At 39.6% G+C, this 23,188-nt stretch overlaps 2 protein-coding genes and 2 non-coding genes across 4 annotated transcripts in view; 3 read left to right on the forward strand and 1 right to left on the reverse strand.

The window, feature by feature from the left end:
* Nucleotides 1-3,524, reverse strand: part of cstpp1 (centriolar satellite-associated tubulin polyglutamylase complex regulator 1) — a 13,817-nt gene extending 10,293 nt beyond the window's left edge. The window contains exons 1-5 of the mRNA XM_008304635.1: nt 3,336-3,524; nt 3,138-3,240; nt 1,980-2,110; nt 1,673-1,757; nt 1,406-1,491 (exon numbers count right to left, since the gene is read on the reverse strand). Coding sequence (XP_008302857.1) covers nt 1,406-1,491; nt 1,673-1,757; nt 1,980-2,110; nt 3,138-3,240; nt 3,336-3,378 — 448 coding nt within the window. The 5' untranslated portion in view covers nt 3,379-3,524. The remainder of the gene's footprint in view (nt 1-1,405; nt 1,492-1,672; nt 1,758-1,979; nt 2,111-3,137; nt 3,241-3,335) is intronic.
* trnag-gcc (transfer RNA glycine (anticodon GCC)) lies at nt 112-182 on the forward strand. Its single transcript has one exon. It is a non-coding gene; the product is annotated as a tRNA-Gly (tRNA).
* trnag-gcc (transfer RNA glycine (anticodon GCC)) lies at nt 758-828 on the forward strand. The gene has a single exon. It is a non-coding gene; the product is annotated as a tRNA-Gly (tRNA).
* A 2,250-nt stretch (nt 3,525-5,774) lies between the features above and the next one.
* Nucleotides 5,775-23,188, forward strand: part of ckap5 (cytoskeleton associated protein 5) — a gene marked incomplete at its 3' end in the record, with an annotated part of 39,613 nt that continues 22,199 nt past the window's right edge. Inside the window, exons 1-12 of the mRNA XM_008304636.1 lie at nt 5,775-5,861; nt 13,862-13,958; nt 17,095-17,288; nt 17,373-17,579; nt 18,939-19,110; nt 19,186-19,318; nt 19,400-19,500; nt 20,176-20,289; nt 20,388-20,492; nt 21,390-21,479; nt 21,843-22,007; nt 23,003-23,131. Coding sequence (XP_008302858.1) covers nt 13,902-13,958; nt 17,095-17,288; nt 17,373-17,579; nt 18,939-19,110; nt 19,186-19,318; nt 19,400-19,500; nt 20,176-20,289; nt 20,388-20,492; nt 21,390-21,479; nt 21,843-22,007; nt 23,003-23,131 — 1,467 coding nt within the window. The remainder of the gene's footprint in view (nt 5,862-13,861; nt 13,959-17,094; nt 17,289-17,372; nt 17,580-18,938; nt 19,111-19,185; nt 19,319-19,399; nt 19,501-20,175; nt 20,290-20,387; nt 20,493-21,389; nt 21,480-21,842; nt 22,008-23,002; nt 23,132-23,188) is intronic.

Here is a 23,188-nt window from a genome sequence, read left to right on the forward strand (position 1 = left end):
TGTTTCTACGTGCAGCACACACACAGAGCAGCATTAGCATTAGCATCAGCTACTGTTACATAAGCTGGAGTCCTGTTTCCTCCTTGTGCCTGCAATACTGAAGCACGTGAAGCACTGGTGGTTCAGTGGTAGAATTCTCGCCTGCCACGCGGGAGGCCCGGGTTCGATTCCCGGCCAATACACACATAGTTTTAACTGGATCAAACAGCATGTCGTGTTATGACTGATGAACACAAATGACTCCAACAAGAAGCATAAAGTCTATAAAGAGGATCACGAATAAACAAAAGACACAACATATTGACTAATTACCTCAAAGAAAATAACTACGTTTCTACAAATGGTCCCAAAATATCTACAAACTGAAAACAAAAAGACAAAGCTAAAACACGTTCTCCAGACAAATGACACACGATGTCCACTAAAGGTCACAGCAGACATACAGCAACGCTTTCTTCAGGTAAAATGGATGTGACCAAAAAAAAACACCAACAACACAACCAGAGGACGATGATGTGATCCTTCAGCTCCTCTCCTCCTGCATCACAGACTCATTACAGTGTGTTGGATTACAGCTTGTGACCATTGGTAGATGTGTTGTGGTCATTTATTGTGTCTTTGTGGCCTTTTTCTGATCATTTCACCTCATTTTTGAGGTCATGTTGTGTCTTGTTACTTTTAAACTAAAACCTGCCTCCTTCAATGTAGTTCTGACTTGACATTTTTTCCAAATATGGTATTTCCTGCTGCTCATCCAGCATTGGTGGTTCAGTGGTAGAATTCTCGCCTGCCACGCGGGAGGCCCGGGTTCGATTCCCGGCCAATGCACATCTGGTTTTAATTGGATCCATGTAGTGTCTGGATTTACAGCTATACCTCAGCTGCCTCGGACACATTACATTCTGCAGTGTTCTACACAAACGTATACACGGTTCAGTTCCTGGTATGCGCTGCTTCTGAATTCGTTGTAATCTGCACAGTGACAGTAAAGTTGAACCTACTTGAGCAACTCTATTCTGTATATCAGGGCCATAACAGTACATGTTTTTATCCAGAAATGTGTTTAGCTGCACTAGTTGTCGTCTGTCAGCGACAACATGCTAGCAGAGTTAGCATCTTAACTTGCAGACATTTTGTTGCACTGTGGAGCTCCAGATTTTTTTATTTATTTATTGATTGATTTATTTTTTACGAAACATGGTGCTTTATTTTTTGTGAATAGTTAAAAAAGACATACAGAACAAAGTGGTTTAAAATGAAATATAACAAATTTGAGCTCAAATCTGATTTTTTTTCTGGCTGAGACATATATGGGTAGTTCACGGACTGTCAGAAAGTTGATATTCTTGCTGTTTTTACAGTTTCTGGCTGACAAATGGTGTCTTTAGGGGGAAAAAAACAGTACCTTGGTAGTAGAACTGCAGCTGGAAGGCGTAAAGGAAGTCAGAGAAAGACATCAGACAGTCGATGGCGTCGTCCATCAGAACAATCCTACAGGACAAAAAAACAACAAGCAGTTAAAACCAGCAGTGAACTGATTCACACCTGCTCTTAACTGTCTGATTCAGGACAAACTCGTCACAGCAACAAGTTTGAATATTTTTTCTGGCCTTTGTCTTTAATCTTGTCTTCACCTGACCTAATGAAACTTATTACTGAGAGGTAATCTCACCTTGCTGCACTCTGCACCACTTCCACTGGGAAGTCTGGACACAGCAGCTGCAGCAGAGACCGATACTCCAGCATGGACAGTAAATCTGCAACACAACGAGAAACAGAACCCATATCAGCTGCAGAACACAACAGGAAGGCTTTTGTCCGTTTTATGACATTTGTAGACCAGATTTCAAGTCAAGTCAAATTTGTCATTCCAGGTACGCATTAACAGCTACGCAGTGAGAACAAAAAAACTTCAGAGGACGTACTGTGGTGTCAGAGACTAACTGTAGTGTAAATGTTCTTGTTGTCGCAGCTCTCACCTCCGCTCTTCCCGATCTGTCTGTAGCATCTCCAGAAGACTCTGATGAAGGAAGCTCTGTTATGAGGAGTCGCTCTGATGTAGTTAAACTCCCTGAAGAGGACGTGGTTGCTGTTCTTCACGCTGCTGAAACTACAAACACACACGTTACACACTCAGTGCTGCAGTCGTCTGGAAAACATACAGTGTTTGTCAGATCATCCTGCAGAGTAAAGCTGCAGCCAGACTTCTGTTCCCTGATGACAAATTAGGAAAAAGGGAAAAAGATTGAAAACCTTTGTAAACCCTTACTGGAAAATAAAAACGCATGGCATCCACAAAATCAACAAAAACTGGAGACATTATCTCATGATTATGACAGGTTGGGAATTCAGCATTTATTAATCCTGCAGCAGGGAAACCTGAAGAGTTATAGCAACAAAGAGGCAGTGCAAACATGTCTAGACATCAGTAGAAACATAAAAATAAACAAGAAATATACACAAGGCCTGTTGATGTTGCACAGATTTCTCTGGATGTGGAAAACAACAACAAGAAGTAGAAAATATGGAAACTAAAAATACTGATATTGTACAGATCGCTGTATATGTAGAAAAAACAGAAACTGCACAGCCTTTAAATGTATAAAATATTCATGAAGCACAGGTTGTAAAGCATTTATGTTGCACCAGATATGACATTGTGTGAGCAGCGCTGGTTGTAGAATGATTTTAGCATTTCTTCATAATTCTGGGACAGCTGTCAGTCCATTAAATTCAACAGTAAAAACTAAGCTTTTAATAGTTCATTTATCTTTTTTAGTTTTGATAAATGGATACAAATATAACACAGGGCTCATGACACTGCATCCATGACAGCATTAAACCTCTTGTTTCCCTCAGTTCAGTCTTGACATTTTCTACAATACTTAGACACTTGACTTACTGATATTTAGCTTCATATTGAAAAACAAAATATATATATTTTTAATCCTGATTATGTGTTATTACGCCATAATTACGAGGTAACGTATCCTGATTGTTTTAATTCAAGAATTCAACGAGCTTAAGGCATTTGACAACCCTTAAAAACAATTAATGTTTAAACTATTCCTGCTGTTTTTATATATGTGGGTTACATACAGTTAGCCTGCTAGCTGTTAGCCTGGATGTGTACGTACTATTCAGCGAAGTACCGGATCACCCCGAACTGGGTGTACTCCTCTTTATGCTCCAGCAGCTGAGTCACAGCATCACTCAGGTAGAACAACACGTTACTGTCCGCTGGAACACAAACAAACACACAAACAACAAATGAAAACAGACACACTCAGTGTTAGCTAAGGAGCTAGCTGCACGGCTAACACCGCAGGACCTACCGAGGTATTCTTCAGCGGGGACGGAGGGACTGAAGCGGTTCATTGTGCCGGAAAACCGCTGCGATTATCATTAATAAATACTTTATAAATGTGTAATTATCAGTGCATTATAAACTGTACGTACACAGTTTCATCATTTCATGACTGTAGTCTAAATACGCTAAATGGGCTTCCATGGAAACCGTCAGGTGTTGTGAGTTACATTAATTAAAGCCCCTCCAACAACACCCCTCACAAAGGTTCCTCTTTTGTTTTACCCACATATAAATATAGTGTTGTTATTGTTGTTATTAATGTCAATAATAATATAAACAAAAATAACAAAACTATATAATGTAATATTGTTGCTGTTGATCAAAAGTAATATATTATTACATACATTTCATACATTTAAAAAAAACATCAAAATTGTTTAACGCTATTATTGTTATTATTACTATTATTACTGTTATATTAATAATAATAATAATAATAATAATAATGATAATAATAATAACAATAACAGTCATCATCATCATAGTAATCTTCTTCTTCATCTTTGATAAATAACAAAAGATGTAATAATAATATATTATTATTATTATTACTTAGAGTAATAATATTTACAAATAATGATGAAAATGGGAAAGCATTTATTGTCATAAAAAACAATTTATACTCGAGATGTACCACCGCCTGATCATGTATAAAGCAAACAGGTTTGACAGACTACTCTGAAAAAAGTCAGTTCACCCTAAGTGGATGTCAATTATTACATTTTTAAATGTTTAGTATGTTTTTATATGTTGTATGTAAAAGACCAGTGTTAGCATGTTGTTAACATGTTGTTACTGCAGATGAAAAGCTATAGAGACAGCACACAGTTTAACATTTTGTTGTTGGATAATATAATATAATATAATATAATATAATATAATATAATATAATATAATATAATATAATATCAACTGTAATTAAATGGAAAAACCTGCAGCCAGTCAAAACGAGGATATTTAAAGACAACGCTTTAAATAAACCTATAGTTAAAAGACTATGATGGCTAGTGGGCGGGCATTATTTTAGATCAGCCAATCACATTCCTACCTGGAGTGAGCAATACATATCTTTGTCCAATCAGAAACAAAATGTTACACTTTGGGGGCGGGCCATAGTTCAAATCTGACCAATCAACAGCTTCGTCTGGTGACAAACAAGGAAGCCCGTTAGACTGATGGTGAATGAGTGAAATGTGAATGAGAACGATGAGAATTGCGGGTTTTACGGTGTTTGCTGCAGTTTTTCCGTCTGCATTAGATTCTTCAGGCGGTCGGACTGCATGTAAAGCCTCTGATTGTGCTCAGCGGTGATGTATTCAGGGTGGTGCCCCGGTCTCCGCCCCTGCTCCGTCTCTCCGCCCTTGGAGTCATTTCAAAAAGCTGCAACAAGCCGCACACATTTAACAGCGACAAGACCGGAAGTTGATGTATAAAATACAATCTATTTGTTATAAAAACTTGAAGAAAATGATTTATTATGAATTTAATCACCTTAATTTCAATGTAACTACTCACAAGGTACACAGATACTATTATAAATGTTACCACAACAATGAAAAAACTTTACATACATACATGAAAATAAATAAGGATAAAGTAGTTCTGCACTAAAGCCACTGGGAGCAATGGAGGACAAGCATGAACAAGAGATGGAGCTGCTTGGAGTTTGTTCCTACAACTAAACTTTACGTTTTCATTATGTGTCTTCATGCAGGTTTGCATCTGATGTATTTAATGAAGCTATTGCTGTCAATCAGGCCTACTTTGGATTAGACAGGAATAGAGCCGACACACTTAGTTGGCGTAATCTATGACATCAGTGCATGTTTGTAACATTGACATTACAATATTTACAGTATGATCTTTTTCTCTAGAACGTGTGCACAATCAGTATTTTCTAGTCACAGCAGAGTCTACTTACAGAAAAGTCAGTAAAATATAAACAATACTCACTGATATTTCATATTTGTTTATTTATTTATTTTGTTGATATTTTTACACTATCCCATTTGCTGGTAACACAGAAAATTACTGCAAATCTTGCAAATGCTGTTGGATTCATAAAAGCTCATTTTTTCATCTTTCTTTCTCTCTCTTATGATTTTTTATTTATTTATTTAATGTCAATAGGGTTGATAGATAATTGGACTTGCACTCTGGACTTAAAAATAAAAAGTTCTCTTTTTGTTTGTTTTTCTAATGTTGAAATTTAAGAACTAACCCCTAACCCTTACCCTACTTTTGTGGAAAATGAATCGTATTTATCGAGTTCTAGGTAAAAGAAAAACATTTTTTAATACTGGGTAGATTAATCGAATAGCAGCTGCAGCCCTGAAGGTGAGGCTGTGACTTTTATTTTGTAGCGGAAGTTGAGTGTGCTCATCTTTGTGGCAGCTGTATAAAGCTCGGCTGGGCTCCGCTTGGTGATCTCATTATCAGCCTCATCTAACCGGGCTGCCAGCATCGTATTGTCTCCCGGAGACGCAAACAGGTACCCTACCGATTTAAATTTATTTTCTTCGCGCAGCTGGAGCCGGTGTGCGGCCCGGAGCCGGTGTTCCGGCCGGTTGTGTTTGTGCAGCTGTCGCGGTGAACTGCGTTGTTCGGCCTGGCTGTGTTGGCGCGGGTGGAAGGTTAGCAGTTAGCCGTGTTTCAGAGCAGCTAGCGACGGTTACCAAACAATGAGCTGTCGCCGTGAACGTTTAACGCGAAATAATTCGTTTTTAGCACACATGCTAACCAGCTACACGTTCAACCGGAGCTGCTGGTGTTTTTTTTTTTTCTGCTGAGGCGGTTTTAACCAGAACGAGCCGTTGCTAACGTAGCAACGACTGTTGCTAGGTTAGCTAGTTAATGGCGCTCATTTAACTAGTAACAGCTAGTTAAGGTGCTGACCACTCCCAGTCTGCTCCAACTGGGACTGGCAGGTGACAACTAGTTAGACACGGAGTTGGTAGCTTGGGTTGCTAACCTAATGGAGGATGACTGGGTGTGTTGGAGGGTGCAGTCTAGTTGCTGGGTAGCGGAGCATGGAGGCTGCTCGGGTCTAAACTGTGGGTCTGGATTCAGGGATTCTTCAGGGTGTGTTTATTTTCAGAGTTGAAGAATTCAGGCAGGATCGTGGCGGTTTGCTGCTGCCTCCTTCATTCACTTGCTCATAGCTGACATGCTTGTGACACACAGAGTGGGAGCTGCTGGCTGACAGCTGCATCTGTGCTGTCAGTTAATGTACTGAATGGTAAACAATGAATGCTTCTGCTTGTTGGATCATCATATCTTGTGGTGTCCTCCACTCATAGTTTAGCAGGTCTAGTTCATCCTGGTTCTGGTCCACATCATATGTTTATGGCTAACATGTGCTGGAGTGGACCTACAGTAGGTCATCCATCCTCTGTATGTGGGGCAGTTGAGTACATTTGCTATATAAGATGTTATTGAGTCAAAAATAAAGACATACAAGTATTTGTTTTTGCAGGTTTTCATTCTGAAGGCAGAACAATTAATCGGTTTGAAACAGTATAATCAGCATGTTTGGTTGTTAAATCTGAATGTATTCTGGTAGACTGTGTCCTCAGCTCATAGCTTAGTGCACATAAGAACCCAAAGCTTATTAATATTTTCTAAATCAAAGTATCACCTCACTATCTATAACAAACCCAGAGGTGGTCCAGTTTAACCCAGTTCTGGTCCAAATCATGTGTTTTTGGATAACTTGTGCTGGAGTGGACCTACAGTAGGTCATCCATCCTCTGTATGTGGGACAGATGAGTACATTTGCTATGTAAGATATTACTGTGTCAAAAATAAAGAAATAATTGTTTCTGGTGGGTTGCATAGGTCTTCATTCTGAAGGGAGAACAATTAATCGGCCCAGAGGTGGTCCGATTTATCCTGGTTCAGGTGCACATCAGGTTTATTTGGGTAACGTGTCCTGGAGTGGACCAACAGTCCACATCCTCTGTATGTGAGACAGATGAGTAGTTTTGCTATATAGTTTATCAGAAATAAAGAAATATTTGCTATTGGTGAGTGTTGCACAGCTTTCTATTCTAAGTCTAAATCTTGATTGGAAACTATGCAGTTAGCACATCACAACTGCTGCAATCATGGATATACATGAATCAGTAAGCTGTTTTGTTGGTGGTTTAGTACATTCCTGTTGTTCTCCTTGTGTGAAAGTTTTTTGACTGTATTTTATTAGATGATGCTCCATCACATGCATTGAATTGGTTAGACAGTGAACATTCAATTGAAGCAGGACTCACTAATTGTGTCAAAAATAGAGAAATATTTGTTTTTGGTGACTGTTGCATAGTGTTTTTGTTCCTCGGGCAGGACAAATAATCGGTTTTAAATCCAAGTCTTGATGGATCAGATGCAAATCTGCATGAAGAAACAGAATGAAAAAACAAAGTTTAGTTGCATGAACGCGCTCAAGCAGCTCCATGCGCCGTCCTCCTCGAGTGAAAGTCACGCTTTTGATGGTCGCTCATGAGATAATGCTCCATCATGTGTTTGAAATTGGTTACACAGTCAATATTGAATTAACTTGAAGAAATCACAAGTCAAATATTAAAGTGTCAGAACAGTCAAGATTAGTTGTTTTCGTCACATCATTCAGCCCGACTGTTGGCCATCGTACCTGAAGAACAGCTGCGTTTAGACTTTGTTCTCCACTCGTGGTTTAGTGCACATAAGAGACAATAGCTAGTTGTCAGATCAAAATATCACCTCCTGTAAATAATGAACTAGACACGGCCCAGAGGTGGTCCCGTTTGTCCTTGTTTTGGTCCTCATCAGGGCCTGGTTTAGTTTAGGAGTGGACAAACCATGTGTCATCAATCCTCTGGATCTGTGTTGCTATGTAACAAGGCTGATCGATTTAGGAGAAATATTTAATTGTGATTTGACGTCAAGCTTCAGTTCACTAAAAATAATAGATTTAAAACATGTGATGGGACTTGAGCACATGAGAACTCAATAAAAGCATGACTGTCACACAAAGAGGGCAACATGAATTTGTAGAGCTGCTGACAAGACAGTTTAAACTCTGGTCAGACATGCTGCTTAATGTACTAACTGGCAGACTTTGCATTTTGCTAATTGTCACATTTTCAAATTTGATTAATTGTTCAGCCTCACTGTATAAGAAGTTATGTCAAAAATAGTGTGATTTTCTTTGGTGAGTGTTGAACAGCTGTCTGTTCCTGCACATATCCCAGCATGTTGTGCCAGGATGTGTGCAGGAATGTGGGCTGCAGGGTTAATACCTGCCGTTTCGCTTTACCAGAACTGAAAGCTGGAGAAGGACAATTTCTTAAACTGAAAGGTGTTTAATTGTAGAGCAGCTGCTCGCTGACTGACTCGTGAAAGGAGACACGATCAAGTCATGATCTGTTTATGCACCTGCCTGATGAATAACCAAGGTCAAGTTAAATTAGCACGTTTTTAAATGGAGTTCGGTGCTGCACAGTATTGGGATAAACTGACAAAGCAGCGGTTTTGTTTTTCCTGTGAGATATATATCGCAAAATGAAAGAATACAGATGACTTTAAAAACTGTATTTGGAAAGAATCGATTATTTTAGAAGTATGGGGGTGCATTTTGTGTAGAAGTGCATCCGACATGGTTTGGATGACGTTCAGATGTGGCTTTGCGTCTGTCATGCAGAGCTTTGTGCTGATTTAAATGGGCAAACAAATTAGTTGTGTTTCCTCGTGCTGTTTTTGTCCGACATCATCCTAACTGTGGCTGAACTGTTTCCATACGAGTGATGTTTGTTTCTTTTTGCAACCAAATCTTCCTTTATAGTGTTTAGTTTCTTCTCCTCGCTCATTTTGTTGTGCACACATGAACCTGTACATTAATAGTCTGAATTTTAAATGCAGTTTTAAAAAAATATATAAGTGTACCTAAGAACATTTAAATCAGAGTAATGTTCTGTCAGACTTGTCTTGTAAATCAGTCGTGGAAAATGACAACTCTGCAAGTTTTCACACAAGTTCTAACATGATGAGTTGGCGTTAATTTGCCTACGTGTGATGTGATTCTTATGCATGCACACCTAATATCAGTTCTAGTCCACATCAGCATTTATTTTGGATTTATTTGGTTAACCTGCACTCGAGTGTACAAACAATTGGTCATCGATCCTTTTGTATGAGGGACAAATGAGTGATTTTGGTTTATGAAAATAGTGAAATCTTTCTTTATAATAAATGCGTTACACAGCTTTTTGTTCCTGCACATCCCAGCATGTTGATCTGTGTAGGAATGTGGGCCGCGGGACGAAACGCCGCTTTAGCCTTCAGAGCCCGACAGACGCACTACTTCACGTCCAAATTGGCGTCCATTATTCCCTTTGAATTACTCCAGACGTATTTACTGCAGCGAGGTGTAGCGCATATTAAACGAACAGCTTGACCTTTCCAACAATGTCGTTTCTTTTCGTCCTTGTCTGTGCACCGAAGTGCTACTGAGGGGCAAAAAGTTGAAAGTAAAGTTTGAATTTACATCTAATTAAATCAGAGTTACACCCATTATTATCGTTTGAATCGCTTATGAACTTGCATTGTAGAAATGTTAATATCATTTGTTTGCAAAGATTTTGCTGGTTTGCAGCAGGCTACTGTACATGAACACCACAATAGCAAGTTATTTGTAATATTTTATGTACAATTCTGCACAATGTGTGTCCTACAATTTGAGTACTATGACCCATTATGCCATATCTGTACATGTAAAAGATCTACATTATTATCTCATTTTTTAAAAATCTTTGTCCGACTTTTGTATTTCTTGTCTTGATATTTACTGTGCTTCATTTTTATCTAACCGCCGTAACGTGAGGATCAATGGAGTTTATCGGATTTTAATTTTAACAGGCAATTATCACATATTTACCCACATTTGTAAGTCAAAAGTACCATCACGGTTCTGATATTTCCAGACAAGCTGCGCTAATTTGTCTCGACTGCTTGCATTTTATAGTGAGATGCGTGCTAAAACATAAATATTTCATAATACTAAATATGTTTTTCCTCCTTCATGTGAAGGCTAATACCAAAAAGTGTGTGAGTATTATCACACTAGATGATGTAAGATCTGGAAAGCAGAGACTCATCTGGGGGGGGTAATAAAAAGGCAAGATACGGCATGTATGATAAGCGCTTAAAAGTAAAAGTAGTGCAGCTACACTAGAAATAGCCCAGGGCTCAAAGGGTTAAGTAGGAGTCCACCAGTTTGTTGTTACTGGGAGTCTAAGCTGGAGAAGAAGCATTTTTTTAAACCTCTTATAATTGCTCTTCTGCTTGTTTGTTTAGCTTCTCGATTCTTTAAAGGTCTCGTACCTTAAAAATGACTAAGGTCACATTAAATTGGCACATTTCCATTAGAGTTTGGTGTCTTCTTCATCCAGGGGCCTGTTGTGATGTTTGTCTCATATGGTTAAGGCTACTTTTTCAGCTCAGTGTGCCCATAATCTGTCCAAAAAGCTAAATTTTCTCAGTCTGCTTTGTTTATATGTAAGATTGTCCTTAAGCTGACGGCATCCTGCAGCCTGTTTACTAGACTGGACTGGATCAATGCGAAATATGAACCGGTAGCCCCTCCCTGAATGTGCATTAGACAATCACATGCTTATGCTTTCAAGTGCAGCTGAGTGCATGTGAGTGAGTAGACCAAGAAATGAGTCTTTTTTTTTTATTGACAAAAACTGAGAGTGCATCTTTGCTGAAGGGCTCTTACAGGAGCAGCTCAACCAGAATCTCTTCACTAAGAAGACAGTGTGCAGCTAAGAGGCCGGTCCGCCATTCAAACGCTGCGTTACGCTTCAACTGTGAGGACGTCGGTGGTTCTAAAACGTTAGTTATGTCATTTTTTTTTTTAACCCTGAAAAAACTGGGTTAGGAAGTACAGTGTGCTGGTTTATTGTCTTACTTGTTCGTCTTCATGTCTAACAGGTCTGTCAATACTGATTTATAAGCGTTTCTAGCAGAAATCACTTTATTACTCTACAAACTTGTGTTTCTGTTCCACATAAATACCAAAACTGGTAAACATAGTCTGTTGCATTAGACATTTTTAATATATTTCACCAGGACTAACTGTGGTATCACATTGAATGACAGAAAAATGTTGAGGTTTATTTTAAACTTTTAATGTGCATTTGTCTCCTTCTGGAAATGATGTTAAGAAATTTATGTTGGAAACAAAAAGTGTGCATGTCCTCTGGTTGGAACATAGTTTATAGTTTTATTCAGCTTGACTTACAATAAGATGATATTATGGCGATTCCCAAGGAAGGTATTTAAAGTCAACACATCTAAGTAGGAGCCTGAGTGGATTTATGAGGCTGACACTGATGCTTAGAGGTTAAAATATTCAAAATTGTGACCAAATTTGACCACATTTTACTCTTGAAAATACCTCTAACCTAATATAATTCCTTATTCCTTACCAGCAGACATACCTGCTTCTGTATAAATGAGAGCAGAGCTGGTCATTGCATCATGGGAAGTTCCCCATCAGCATAATTAAGGGATGGTTCAGGGTCAGCTGAGCAGCACTAACCATTAACTTCAATCAAAAAGTTAAATTTGAAGCCTGATTTTAAAAGTAGAGACGGTGTCTGCCTCCTGAAACCAAACTGGGAGCTGATTCCACAGCAGAGGAGCCTGATGGGTGAAGAATCTGTCTCTCAATCTGCTTTCTGAAACTCAGGAACCACAAGTCAGCCTGTAGTCTGAGAGCAAAGTGCTCTGTTGAGATGATCTGGTGCTATGAGGCACAATGGAGAAGTTAATATGGGAGAAATATGATCCGTCTTGCTGGCTCCTGTCAGAACTCTTACGGCTGCATTTTGGATCAGCTGGAGGATTTCCAGAGAGTTATAAGGGCATTATAGAGGATAATGAGGAATCACAGTAGTCGAACCGAGATGCTGCACATGGATTGGGTAGTTTTTCTGTGTCACTCTAAGAAAAGATGGTCGTAATTTTAACAGTGATCTGCAGAGACTTGCTTTATGTCTGAGTTACAGGAAACACCTGGTCACAAACTCCAAGATAACTCCAATTTTATGAAATAGTTCTGAACCCATTGTTCCTGTTTGGTGCTGATGATGCTACTTTTTCAGCATCGTCATGAAGCAGGATGTTCCTGAGATGCATTTTCAGTTTCACGGCCTCTGCACCATAGTCAGAAATGATTGTAAAGTTAAGGCCAGTTCATAGCCTTTGCATCCCTGTGCACTGACCAATGTGGACTTTGAACACGTACAGAAAATGTGATTATATTCATACTAGAGTTGATCGCATTGCTTCGTATATCGAACACAGAAAACCACGTAAATGTTTCTAAGAGGCAGTGACTTTGCTTTGTTTCTAGGATACAGCAACTGTGTCAGTCTGTTTTATTTTTCTTGAGGTGTTTTGAACGCAGTGGGCAGACGTAGCACAGGATATCTGGAGAATTTAGAATTTCCCACCAGGAGTGCAACAGACAAAAATCATGGTCTGGCATGCATCTCGATTTTGTTGTCACAGTTCGTCTTTTGTGCATCAAAATAAGGAATACAGATCACTAAAACAACTGGTTTGCTGAATGGCTTTGGATTTGGCTGTCTTTCTTTAAAGAATAGAAATAAATGTGTTATTCCTGCTGCAACTCACTGCAACCTACTAAGAAAGAAGTAAAAAGTAAATTGAAATAAATATTCTCTCAAATACATTAAAAAATCTGATGTGCTTGCAGTCCGCACAGACTTCAGTAGCTGACGAAATTTATGTCATGTACGTTTGCGTTCCCTGTGAAGCATGAATCGGCCTTTATGCAGATGTTATAAAGTGAAACGTTGATCTCCAGCTGCTCACAAGTGTCCTCAATTTGCCTCAGATGGTCAGAAAATTGCTTTAAATGCAGCTATGTACGTGTTTCTTCCTCGGGTTGTGTAGTAATATCCATTGAACTGAGTTTCTCTGTTGTGGGATCAATAAAGTTGATCTTATCTGAAACAAACGAAGCCAAACTTGTTACTTTAATTGCAGCCGCACAAGAATTTTGCTCACAGATGTACTGCCTACGTCTATTTCGGCTTTATTTTTGTCACAATTCAAATTTATTGCATTCTCTTCGACTCGTATGTTCAGCTTTTCCCTGAAGTCACCAGAAACACTTGATCATGATAGAAAAGTAAAAGCATCTGCATGTGTTTACAGCAGAATAGCATGTTGTGTGGGTGATGACGTGTGTAAAGTTGCAGCTCTTGCAGTTTGGACCAGTTTTGTGCGTTTGTTTATGTCACCAGAAGTTGTAATTATTTGCTCCTGTGCAGTGCAGGTGCTGCTGAATCTCTCCAGCTGAGGCCTTCTGCTGAACAGACACTTTTTCTAATGAAGCGTTGAAGCAGAGCCGCTCCGACTGCAGGTCTTCAGCAGAAAACGAACGCACCGAAATGTTAACTTCTGTGTGTTGATGTTGTTGTTTTCCAGCTGAGTACCTTTGGGGAAGCCCAGCCCCCGACCGGCCGCCATGGGGGACGATAGCGAGTGGATGAAGCTTCCCATCGACCAGAAATGTGAACACAAGGTGAGCCACTCGCTGACTAGTGTTGGTGCTTTTTAAAGGTTCCTACCTATCTGCTATTTTATTACACATTGTTTTAAATTTTATAATAGCTCAACAAAAGTATGCGTCCCTCCTGCAATAAGCTTCACTTTTCTGTTTAAAAACATATGATTAAGTTATTTAACTAACTTTTGCAAGGCAAAAACTCTTGTATTGGATCTTTAATCTCGTAGTGCAGCACAGAACATGGATCTGTTTACTTAAGCCGATCAAATATGAACATGCGCCTCGTGGTAAAAATGAACCCCACCCTCAGATACATGACTATATATATATATATATATATATATATATGTATATATATATATATTCTGATTACTTCAAGTGTCTCAGAAGCATTAAATTTACGTGTGAATGCACATTAATGCTGAACAGTTGACATAGCAATATTTTAATGCTTAATTTCATTATTTAACGACTTTGCTTTCACAGCAAAACAAGCTTTTGTTTGTAATTATTCAGAGAGATGGATTTTCTGGCTCATACTGGCTTTTTCTGATCACCTGTCTGTGTTTTAATGCAGATGAATTAATCACACAGTCGCTCTCGTTTACGTTTATAAATATAAATGTGCAAACTGGTGTGAAATAATAACGGGCTACTGTGTTAAACTTTCATTTCCAAGGTCGGGGTTTGTCGTGACTCACAATGAGTGTAGTGAAGTTAATGAGTGTGTTACCCTTTGTTTTGTTTTAATTTATTTCTTTTAGCAGAAATCTTTGCATTTTGGATGATCTGACAGATGAAAATATCTATGACGCTTTAAGTAAATTCATTAATTTGCACATCCCTGCAGACTGGAAATATTTTCATAGCATTTTATTACTTCTATAGTCCCTTTAATTTACTGTCTTGCTCCTTATTTGACTTGCTTTTAAAAAATTCTTTCATTCTTCTTTAAAGATGTTCTAAAAGTTCATGCTCACTGTTAAACACAAATTCCTCGTGTGAGAAAACCTACTGAGCAATACAGCTGATTCTAAATACATCCTAATGAGCAAAACTGTCTGAAAAACTGAATTTTTATTCCAGTTGTGATCATTTCCTCACTGGATAAAACCTCTTTGAGTTCTTCTATGCAGGAAAAAGCCTGAAGGCGTCGAGCTGCAGAGATCGTTATTTTATTATCCTGCAGCTTTTGAAATGAGGAGCTGTCGTGTTCAAGCACAACAAGCTGTCGATGTGTTTCGGGATACTGTGAAAGATGTTGGCAAAACAGCTGAGCTATATTCTAAAAGCAGACAGACGCTAAAATACCACAGACCGACTGAGCCGCACCCTGTGGACACGAGGGATTAAACCAGTACATACAGTTTCCGCCTGATTAGCTTCTTCCAAACTTGCTTACCCTGTTTGTTTGGGTCCTTATCCCCACAAGGCTTAAAGTTTGGGATTAAACTGATAAAGTCTTAGCAGGACCCTGTAATCCATGACATCAGTCTTAATAATAATGTCAGCATAACAGTGTAGCAGCGTAGTTCGTCGGTCAATTCTGGTGTTTGGTTTTGCGTCAAGTTGGCTTCTAACGCGCGCTCGCTGCGCAGGAGATGCAGGAAAATGGAGATGATGCACAAAAATATGCTCGAGGAGGCGTTTACAGACAAGTAGTGTGAATATATACGCTGCTGCATCATGTACTGAGCACCAACAAGCAGCTCGCTGGCCTGTTTGGAGGACTAAATTGGTGAAAATTGGAGTTTATTTCCGTCAAAATGTGTGTGAAATGGACTGCTGCTTATTCTAAAACACCTTTATTTAACGACGCAGCTCTGAACTGCTTTGATATTGTCCTGTGTGGAGATGTCACCATTTAAATTCTGCAATTTTCAACACTGAATGATTTGCTTGAATGTTTTTTTTCGCATGAACTATTATTATAAAAGCTGCTGCATACACATTATGATCAGACAAACCAGGATTTCTTCTCTATGGAGGAGTTTTCTGTGCTTGTTAAAGAGGTTTTTGCTTTCAACAAAGGAACTTCTCCACAATTTGAGGGTGGAGTTGCCCTTTACAGATTGAGCCTGTTGATATTCTGTCTTGCTTATTGTCTAATTATGCCACATAAAGACCCAACCCAACAGTGAAATGCTTCTAACAGGGATTGTCTGTGAGCTATTCTTCTGAGCTCTGTTGTTGTTCTGAATATGTATAGACTCTATTATACTGGTAGAAGTGTCCTTTCATTACCGTGGACACCCTCTGTGGTTTATTTTGATTCATACTGTTCTCAGAAATGTGCTTTTTCCACATATTTCAAGATTTATGCACATTTTTTTTGGGTGCAATCACACAAGAAACTACAAAAAACAAATCTTGAGACTTATTTAGTTTTAACCAATAACCCTGGCCTTCATTAAGGTTGTTATTAGAGCTGAAACAAATGAATTAATTACTTATTGAACTGGAAAATTACTTGGCAGCTATTTGTTTGGAGTATAAACATGACATATGCAGTGTTTTAGAATGTTTTTGCTCTTCGGTGTAGCTTTAAAGTTTTAAATTAATGCCCAAAATTAGTTTCAGTGCATGAAATCACACTCTAGTTAACCAGGACGCCACATTTCAGGTTTAAAAATAATTACTGGCAAATTTTAAAGAAGTAATTCCTCCCAGCAGGTATTGTTTTTTCTCCTTCCTGAGTTTAGCCGAGTTAATTTTAGTCCGTGCTGCCGGATCATTGTTGAACCAGAATAACAAGCTCACTGACCAAAGGCTGAACTCAATTTCCTGCCTCGCTGCTGATTTGCAGACTTTTTTTTTTGTCTCTCAATCAAAGCGTTTTTTGTTTTTTTTTCTGCAGCCCATCAAACCACAACTTAAACTCGGTCTTATTAACACTGGCTTTGAAGTGTTTGACGGGGGCGGGAATGTCGCGGCGGATCTTTGCAGTCCAGCTTCCTTACGCTCTTTTAATGAGCCCGCAAGGACAAATCGCTTATCACACAGATGTCTGGCTTTTGTGAATGTGGGTCACATCCACTGTCTGTCATCCAGACCTACATCTTCCCACAGCAGCTGAAAGGACGGCACGTTTGTTAGTCCGTGTAGTTTTGCTTTTTTTCTTAACCGAACTTCCTTCTGTGTCTCCTTTAAGGTGTGGAAAGCCCGACTAAACGGTTATGAAGAAGCTCTGAAGCTGTTCCAGAGGATAGAAGACGAGAAGAGCCCGGAGTGGGGGAAGTTCCTGGGCCTCATCAAGAAGTTTGTCACAGAATCTAACGCCGTTGCTCAGCTGAAGGGCCTGGAGGCTGCGCTGGCCTTCGTTGAGAACGCACATGTGGCCGGAAAGTAAGTAGCGTTAGCTCGCGGCGGAGACATAGAGAGGCCGGATTCAGAGGCTCGGTTGTTCTGACGGACTGCGCTTTTCTACAGGACGGCCGGCGAGGTGGTGTCCGGGGTGGTGACCAAAGTGTTCAACCAGCCCAAGGCCCGGGCCAAAGAGCTCGGCGCCGACATCTGCCTCATGTACATCGAGAACGAGAAGGCCGAGGTGGTTCAGGACGAGCTGCTCAAAGGACTCGACAACAAGAACCCCAAGATAGTGGTGGCCTGCATCGAGACGCTCCGCAGGGGTCTCAGGTCGGTGCTGCTGCTGCTGCTGCTGCACTCACTAGAAACTGACTCCTTTACGTTATTGCACAGCTGTTTAAATCAGATTATTTATCATTTGTGCATCACATCATTGACTGCTCAACCACATTCCTGCACACTGTCAATATTTGGATTATTTTCTGTTAATTGTATAATTCCTCGGATCGTTACACTCCGTTGTTTCGACGAGCAACTCTTGCTTTTTTTGTTTTTTTTAATTGTCTATATGTTAGTGTTTACTTTTATGCACCAAAACACTAAGTCAGATTCCTCTTATGTTCAAAAACCTACTTGGCAATAAAACTGATTCTTATTTTAAAGACGACTGGGATTAACTAAACTGTGGTTCATGTTTTGCAGGTTGTGCTATGCAAAGAACAACATTTTCTATGTTTAATAGTCTTTTATTACAATGTTATTAATGACCAAAAATCTTAAATTTAACCTCTGTGAACCTGCAGAAGCCCCCAATTTTTCAGCATAGCTTCTGCCGTTTGATTATGTGTGCTGCTATAATGCCACATGATAAAAACAGAGCTGTAGTTAAACCAAGAAAATCTCACTGGACTGAAATGGTACCTAATATCCAACCAATTAATTGGTCGCTGGTAAAAGAAGTTCAGCAGCTAATCTGTAGAGGAACTCAGAGCCCTCTACCTGCAGCACTGTTAGCCTAAATAATTCTAAACCAACATAACAAAAAGCTTGTATTTGCAGCTTAATAAATCAGTTTAACTGGGTTATTTTAGTTTGTAGTGATAACAGCAGACTTGATATTTAACTTCTTTCTTTTAATCTGTGTCCCCTATTTGTTTTGTGTAAACACGACCTGCAGTTCATCCAAAAAAAAAAATCCCAGAGTTTTGGTCACATGACTGTTGGTCATGGCTTCTTGGTTGCAGCGAAACCTGCAGAACTTTTAGTTTTTTTACAGAATCTGTTTAGAGGAAACGCTTCTTTTGGCACAGCGAGATGATCCATCACAATTTTAATTTCATATTTTGTTAATTTATCAGACATCACACATGATTGGTCAGAAAGGTGAAAATCCAATGATTTTGTCTGTCTTTAACTTTCTGACTGACAATAGTGTCAATTTTGCTATTTTAGATTATTTTTTGAAAAATAACCTGCTGAAAAGCTAGCGATTATCTTTAAATGGCAGCAGTGACCTTGTAGAGAAATACTGATGGAACTACTTGACCTCCTCCTCAAACAGCAAATGTTTAATATCAGTTCTGACCCACAAGCTTCATACTGATTCTTGTGGTTTCTTACTGGTTCCGCCTGTTGGTCTGCCTCCCGTCAGTGAAACTAACCAGCTGTCACCTCTCCGTCTCCCCACAGTGAGTTTGGATCTAAAATAGTGACGTTGAAGCCAGTCGTGAAGATTTTACCCAAACAGTTTGAGTCCAGAGAGAAAGCGGTGAGAGACGAAGCCAAGCTGCTCGCTGTAGAAATCTACAAATGGATCAGAGACGCTCTGAGACCGTCGCTGCAGAACATTAACTCTGTACAGGTTCGTCATCGTCGCACAAACCTTTAGCTCTCGGCTCCAGAGTCCAGTCAGACTAAACCTGTTTGTTCCCTGCAGCTGAAGGAGCTGGAGGAGGAGTGGGTGAAGCTGCCTTCATCTCCTCCCAAACAGAGCCGCTTCCTGCGATCGCAGCAGGACCTGAAGGCAAAGTTTGAGCAGCAACAAGCCCAAGGAGGAGACCAGTCTGATGGTGGGTTTTACTGGACGACAATCGGCTTTTTTATTTGACATTGAGGAACTGCAGAGTGACTTCTCTCCGTTCCTCCTGCAGGAGACGAGGAGGAGGAAACGGCGACGGCAGTCGATCCGTACGAGCTGCTGGAAGCTGTGGAGATTCTGTCCAAGATGCCCAAAGACTTCTATGAGAAAATTGTATGTTTATCCCTCAAACATCAAGACCGTCTGCGTTAAGTGGTCAGATCTGACCTCGGCAGCCTCTGAGAGTCTGAATGAAGATTATGAATGACTCATGCCCCAATTGGACGGGATTAGTGTTAGACATGCGGGAGAGGAGTACAAATATTCCCTGTAGTGTCTGGCAAGCTCAGCCTTTGATGGTAAAAATTACAGGACACCAAGAGAAAACAAACATTAAATCTGCTTTTAAATTCCAGAGAAAAACACTGAAAATCTTCACATTTTTAGGTTTTCTTCAGTTTCGTAGCAACCCAGCCAGTGATGGTCATCTGTACGTTCAGGGCTTCACCACAAACTGGAGCTGTTAATACAACATTCTGCTGCTTTTAATGTGACTCAACATAAACAAATCCAGGATTAAAAACATGATGCTAGCAGCAGCTTATTAATGAGATTACAGGCTGCAGCTCTGTTGCTGTTGATTCAAACATGCCTGTGTTCGTGTTTCCATCACACAAAATAGTTAAAACTCACCTCAAAATACAAGAATGTAACTGCAGACAGGGTTTAAAATAAAGAGGGAGCAGCAGAGATTGTTTTAACTGTGATTGTTTCTGGGGAAAGTTTGAGAAACTACTGGAAAATGAAGTGTACTGTGTAGAAATTTGTGTTGTTACTGTGTTTCTGCAGGAAGCTAAAAAGTGGCAGGAAAGAAAGGAAGCTCTGGAGGCCATCGAGACCTTGAGCAAGAACCCCAAACTGGAGAACGGAGACTACGGCGACCTCGTCAGAGCCCTGAAGAAGGTAAATACACATCTCGGTGAAAAGCTTACAGAAATAAATAAAAGTTTGGTCCTGAGGTGAGCGGGCTCTCCTGACTCTGCTGTGGTTCTGTGTTGCAGGTCGTAGGTAAAGATGCCAACGTGATGCTGGTGTCGATGGCGGCTAAATGTCTGGCTGGACTGGCTGCTGGTCTCAGGAAGAAGTTTGGAACTTATGCAGGACAAGTAAGTTAAAGGAGTCTCTTTTTATAAGGGTTATTCCTTCTTAAATCATCAAGAAACTTCCGCTTGACCATCTCTGATTGAAACATTTCCTCATAATCTATGGATATTTTAAACGCTGTCTGTGAAATCTTAGCTTCACGTATAAATACTTTTTTGGGATAAAACCCTTAAAAACTGCCGGTTGGCCAACTTTGTTTGCACATGTTTGAAAAATGTCATCTCAGGAGCTATTAAAGACAAAAACATGAAATTTTTACTGTCATTTCTCATCATGTCATTAATTTAAAATCTGTAATATTGAACAAGTAGATAAAAAAATCTCTGAAAGCGAAGTCGTCATGAAAAGTCCCATCTTTGATCACAATTAACAAAATAATTAATAACTAGCGATGGAGCCTAAAATTTGATGTCAAAGTACATCTATCAAGCTAAAGTTCCAAGGATATCTTTTTATACATATCAATAGTTTCTGGTAAAAAAAATAAGAATAAAAATCTGGAAAATCAGACATGGTTTAGCAGAAATTTGATGATTTGAAGTTTTGAAGCAAGAAGAAGAATAAGAGTCTTGAAACATTTGTGCTGCCACATAAACAATGGGTGTAAGTTCCATCAGGTACATTGTCAAATTGTGGTTCTCTGATTAGTTTTATGGTGACAACAGACATTTTTACATTTTTTTATTTTTTTTTAATGTATGAATGGTCTTTGTCCTGATATTAAGAACATTACACCTTCATTTGTTTTATTTTCTTATATTAAAATTGGACCAAAATCCAAAAACTTTCCCAAACACATCTTCTCCAGTCAGAATGCTGGAGATGTGAACTAATCATGAAGTGGTCAGTCAGTGCTAGCTACGACAACACGGTTCTAACCAGAGCTCGCTGTGTTCTAGGTGGTTCCAACTATTCTGGAGAAGTTCAAGGAGAAGAAGCCTCAGGTGGTCCAGGCTCTGCAGGAGGCCATAGACGCCATCTTCCTCACTGTGAGTACAGACAGGCTTGGGTTAAATATTAAAGTCATGAGCAGCTGTTGTCGAATCATCCAAAGAAATGTGGAAAAATAAAAAGAAAAAAAACAAGTGATTGTGATGAAAACAAGGCCTTGGAGGGTGTGTGTTGAGGCTGTAAGATGCACTTTCCACTGCAGCTTGTCCTCTGGGTTGCATCTGTGCTTCCAGTTTGTTGGCCTAACTTGATAACTGCTGTTCTTTATGGAGCACTCCACCGACTCCGCAGCTTCTAATGTGTTTCAGACCACATCCTGATTTAAGCCGGGCAGATTGATGGACTGATATTCCTTTCTGCGCAGTATCCGATGTCACGTTTAATGTCCGTTTTCTTCCCAGACGACTCTCCAGAACCTGTCGGAGGACATCCTGGCGGTGATGGACAACAAGAACCCGTCCATTAAGCAGCAGGCCTCCCTGTTTCTGGCTCGCTCCTTCAGACACTGCACTCAGGCCACGCTGCCCAAGAGCGTCCTCAAGCCTTTCTGCGCCGCTCTCATCAAGGTGGGTCGCCGGCAGAGCTGCAGCGAGTAAATCGGTCACCTGCAGTTTGTTAAAAAGCGTCCCATCTAAGTTCTTCTGAGTGGAAACCAGCAGGGAGACCACAAGACTAGTGATGAAACCCACTGCATGAGCAGTACGATCATCTCTGAATTTATCAGCTGTAGTTTCACCAACATTCTCCAAACTTTTAGCAACAAATTCAATATAGAGATAAAGTGTGTTACAAAAACACGATGCATGTGAACTGAAAACGTTTGTCTGCCCGTTTCTTTGTAGAGATGTTTAGTCAGTGACTGTGGTCCTCTAAACAGCCCTCTTTAGGTTAAAAAAGTCATGTTAAACTGTCTGAAAGGGTACAAAACATTCTCATTTTTAGTGTTTGTTTTACAAGTAAAGCTGCAACGATTAGTCCACGAGCTGTCAACCGTTAAATTGTGAACTATTTTAATAGTGGATTAATTGGTTTCAGTAACTATTTAAGAAAAAAGGAGCCCAAATTCTTGAGCAGCGTCTTAAATGTGATTATTTTCTTCTTTTTTTTTTTTTTTTTTTAAAGGGTTTTTTTTTTTTTTTACTGGAATTTTTTTGAACAATTTTCTTTCGTTTCACAGATTTTCCCTGCTTTTTAAAATTACAAATGCTGTCTGTTAAAATAAAGGAAAAGGTATTCATTTGCATGTTATCTCAATAAACCATATTCTTACACTTTATAGATCAAACGACTAATCGATTAATTAGTAAAATGATCAACAATAAAAATAGTCGTCAATGCGGCTCCATTTAATCTTTCCATTTTGATAATACTGGACCAAATTTTAGCTGATTTAATTTAGTAATTTTAGCAAAGTTGTGATAAAATACCGTGAACTGATCAGTGCAGCGTCTGAGAGCTCAGTGATGCTCTACGCTGACACAGTACTACAAGGTGTTATTACTGTACGATGCCACAGCGACGTGACATCATTTAATGTTGTTTTCCTCTTTAACCACTTCAGCAAGTGAACGATTCGGCTCCAGAGGTTCGTGACGCTGCCTTCGAGGCTCTGGGCACGGCCATGAAAGTGGTGGGAGAGAAAGCCGTGAACCCGTTTCTGGCCGACCTGGATAAACTCAAACTGGATAAGGTACGACTCGGTGGAGGGTAAACTCTGACCTGGAGGACGCTCCTGTCTTTATTATTA

This window comes from Stegastes partitus, unplaced genomic scaffold (genome assembly GCF_000690725.1).
Source record: "Stegastes partitus isolate 25-593 unplaced genomic scaffold, Stegastes_partitus-1.0.2 Scaffold2274, whole genome shotgun sequence".
NCBI classification, from domain to species: domain Eukaryota; kingdom Metazoa; phylum Chordata; class Actinopteri; family Pomacentridae; genus Stegastes; species Stegastes partitus.